The sequence below is a fragment of the Eptatretus burgeri genome, chromosome 6, assembly GCF_056783735.1.
Source record: "Eptatretus burgeri isolate ZD-2024b chromosome 6, Ebu_testis_v1, whole genome shotgun sequence".
NCBI lineage: Eukaryota > Metazoa > Chordata > Myxini > Myxiniformes > Myxinidae > Eptatretus > Eptatretus burgeri.
This window is the reverse complement of record NC_140966.1, coordinates 77089888-77092387: the sequence shown is the minus strand read 5'-3', so window position 1 is coordinate 77092387 and position 2500 is coordinate 77089888. Positions and strand designations below refer to the sequence as shown.

Below are 2500 nucleotides of genomic sequence, written 5' to 3'. Positions count from 1 at the left end.
AGTGTGTACAGAACTGCAATGCTGCTGGGTTTTCACACTCACCATTTTCCCATGTGTAGCAAGAATGGTCCACCACCCAACGGCAGGCCAGTGGTCGAAAACGGTTCATTGATGAAAGAGGCCAAAGGAGGCCGACAGGAATTGTACCGAACAACAGACGGGCTACAGTTAGTGAACTGACAGTCCAGTCCAACATTCATGCTGAAAGACCCATAAAAAGAATGCACAAAATGTTGTACCTTGACACGAATGGGATATGGCAGCTGACGACGGTACAGAGTTCCACTTCTTTCTGCAAAAAGCAAGAACCTGCGGTTTTCAGTGGGTTCAGGAACTAAAACAATGGACACTGGAGGATTGGAACAACATTGCCTGGTCTGATGAATTCCGGTTCCTGCTGTTTCACGCTGATGGGAGGACAAGGGTATGGAGAAACCACATGAGTACATGCATCCATCATGCCATGTGTCAACATTGCAGGTTGGTGGTGGTGTTGTGAGGTGGGTTTTCATGGCACACATTGGGCTTCTTGATAAAAGTGGAGCAACGTTTGAATGCCACAGGATATCTGAACATCATTGCCAATCAGGTGCATTCTTTCATGGCAGCAGTGTATCCATCTGCAAATGAATTTCATCAGCAGGATAATGCCCCATGCCACAAGGCTAGGATTATCCAGGAATGGTTCCATGAACATGACAGTGAATTCGGCTTCCTGCAGTGGCCTGCCCAGTCACCAGATCTCAATCCAATTGAGCATCTGTCAGATGAGATGGAACGAGCTATTCGGAGTAGAGATCCACTACCAGCCCACTTGACACGACTGTGGAGAAGCCTTGGAGTCAACATGGGCCAACGTTCCTGTGGAACACTTTCGACACCTTGTAGGCGCATGCCGCGATTAATTGAGGCTGCTCTGAGGGAAAAAGGGGGTACAACTCAATATTAGGAAGGTGGTTCTAATGTTTTGTACACCGAGTGTATTATAAAGTGCTGTTTAAAAAGCATAAATTATGTTTTAAAAAGGGGGAAAAAAAACAAACAAAAAAAACGTTTAAATCTAAAAACTTCATGAAGACTGACCCAAAGGGGTCTCCAACTACAAGGAGAACCACATCTCGGTCCACAGCCTCCCTCAGCATCTCTTCGGCTCCATGCTCCACTGCCTCACGATCAGCCAGCACAACCTCACGGCCATAAAACTTTTCCTGGGGGTAAAAAAAAAAAGGACTCAGGTTGGAGAAGAAATTAATAAGTTTATATTTTTGTTAACATGATCCAAGGGTGAACCTAGACTCTGCCGACTCCAGATTCCGAATTGTCCAAATCCTCTGAATCCCTCGATATTACAGCCTCCACTGGTGAACTCTCCAGACTGGCAGTTCAGCTGCCACACATCTCACACACACAAGTACATACAGACGAACATACGAGACATAACACAGAACTGTAAGATGATTCAAACACAGCCATTACGCTTAGGGGAAGTGCCGTCACCTCCCGGGGCACTCTGCACGTACCATTTCTAAATCCTCCGCTTGGACTCGGCCAGGGTTTGAACTGCCGACATCCCAGACTCGGTGTGGATGCTCTAAACATTACACCAACAAGTCAAGATAACAGCTTTTACAATTAATGTCAGAATAAGTCATCCGATAATCACCCTTTGCTTTCAGGATCAAGTGTACAGATAGACCCCCATCTTCTCACAAGATCTCGGTCTTCTTTTCCCCATTGTGTGCTTCTTTTCTTTCACCACCCCCCACCTCTATAATTCTCTACCTTGTGCCCCGAGGTAAGGTACTGAAGAAGGTGGAGCTGAGGACCATGACATCACAGAGAGGCCACGAAACTGGAGGTGCAGCCAATCAGGTAACGGTGCCAATGTCACGGCCCAAAGCGTTTATCAAGACACAGCGAGAAAGATCACCAGTCAGCAAGAGTCAATGGCAGCCAGTTCATCAGTGGAGGCTGTAATATCGAGGGATTCAGAGGATTTGGACCATTCGGAATCTGGAGCAGGCGGAGTCTAGGTTCAGTTCTCGAGTCGGGGCCAGAAGCCTGAGGTCAAGGCAGTTTTGGATTGTTGTACGAATCCCTGCATGAGCCGCCTCAAATCCTGAGCAGCTCGTCCTAACGGTGAGCCACCCCAGCTCCCAAAGATATTTTTGCATTCTGCCCGCTTTGTCTCGTGTCCTGTATGAGTCTGAGCTCCAGACAGAGGTTAGGTGTAAGCAGTCTATCAGTTCCTCAGTCTCTCTTTTTGAATTATTGCTTATTAAGTCACCAGCCTCTGTTAAAATGAAATTCTCAATATTTCTACCTTTATCACTATGATTGTTGATATGCAGTTGCACATCCAGTCACTAAATTATCGTTTAGAAATAAAAGTACGCCAAAATATTGGCATGCAAGCTAAATTAAATAAATCGAATCGCCCTCGCTCTCGGCTAGCGCAGTGTGTACCATCCCCTCTCGCTCAAAGCTCGTCAGGTTACCT

At 46.5% G+C, this 2500-nt stretch overlaps 1 protein-coding gene across 2 annotated transcripts in view; it reads right to left on the bottom strand.

Annotated features, from left to right (window-relative positions):
- DPH5 (diphthamide biosynthesis 5) overlaps window positions 1-2500 on the bottom strand; it is a 50788-nt gene that overhangs the window by 20107 nt on the left and 28181 nt on the right. The window contains exon 2 of one of the 2 annotated variants that reach the window (XM_085885746.1): window positions 1084-1208. In XM_085885746.1, coding sequence (XP_085741872.1) covers window positions 1084-1208 — 125 coding nt within the window. Of the gene's footprint in view, window positions 1-42; window positions 231-1083; window positions 1209-2500 lie in introns of those variants that run through there. The other variant, XM_085885747.1, reaches the window with a different exon arrangement.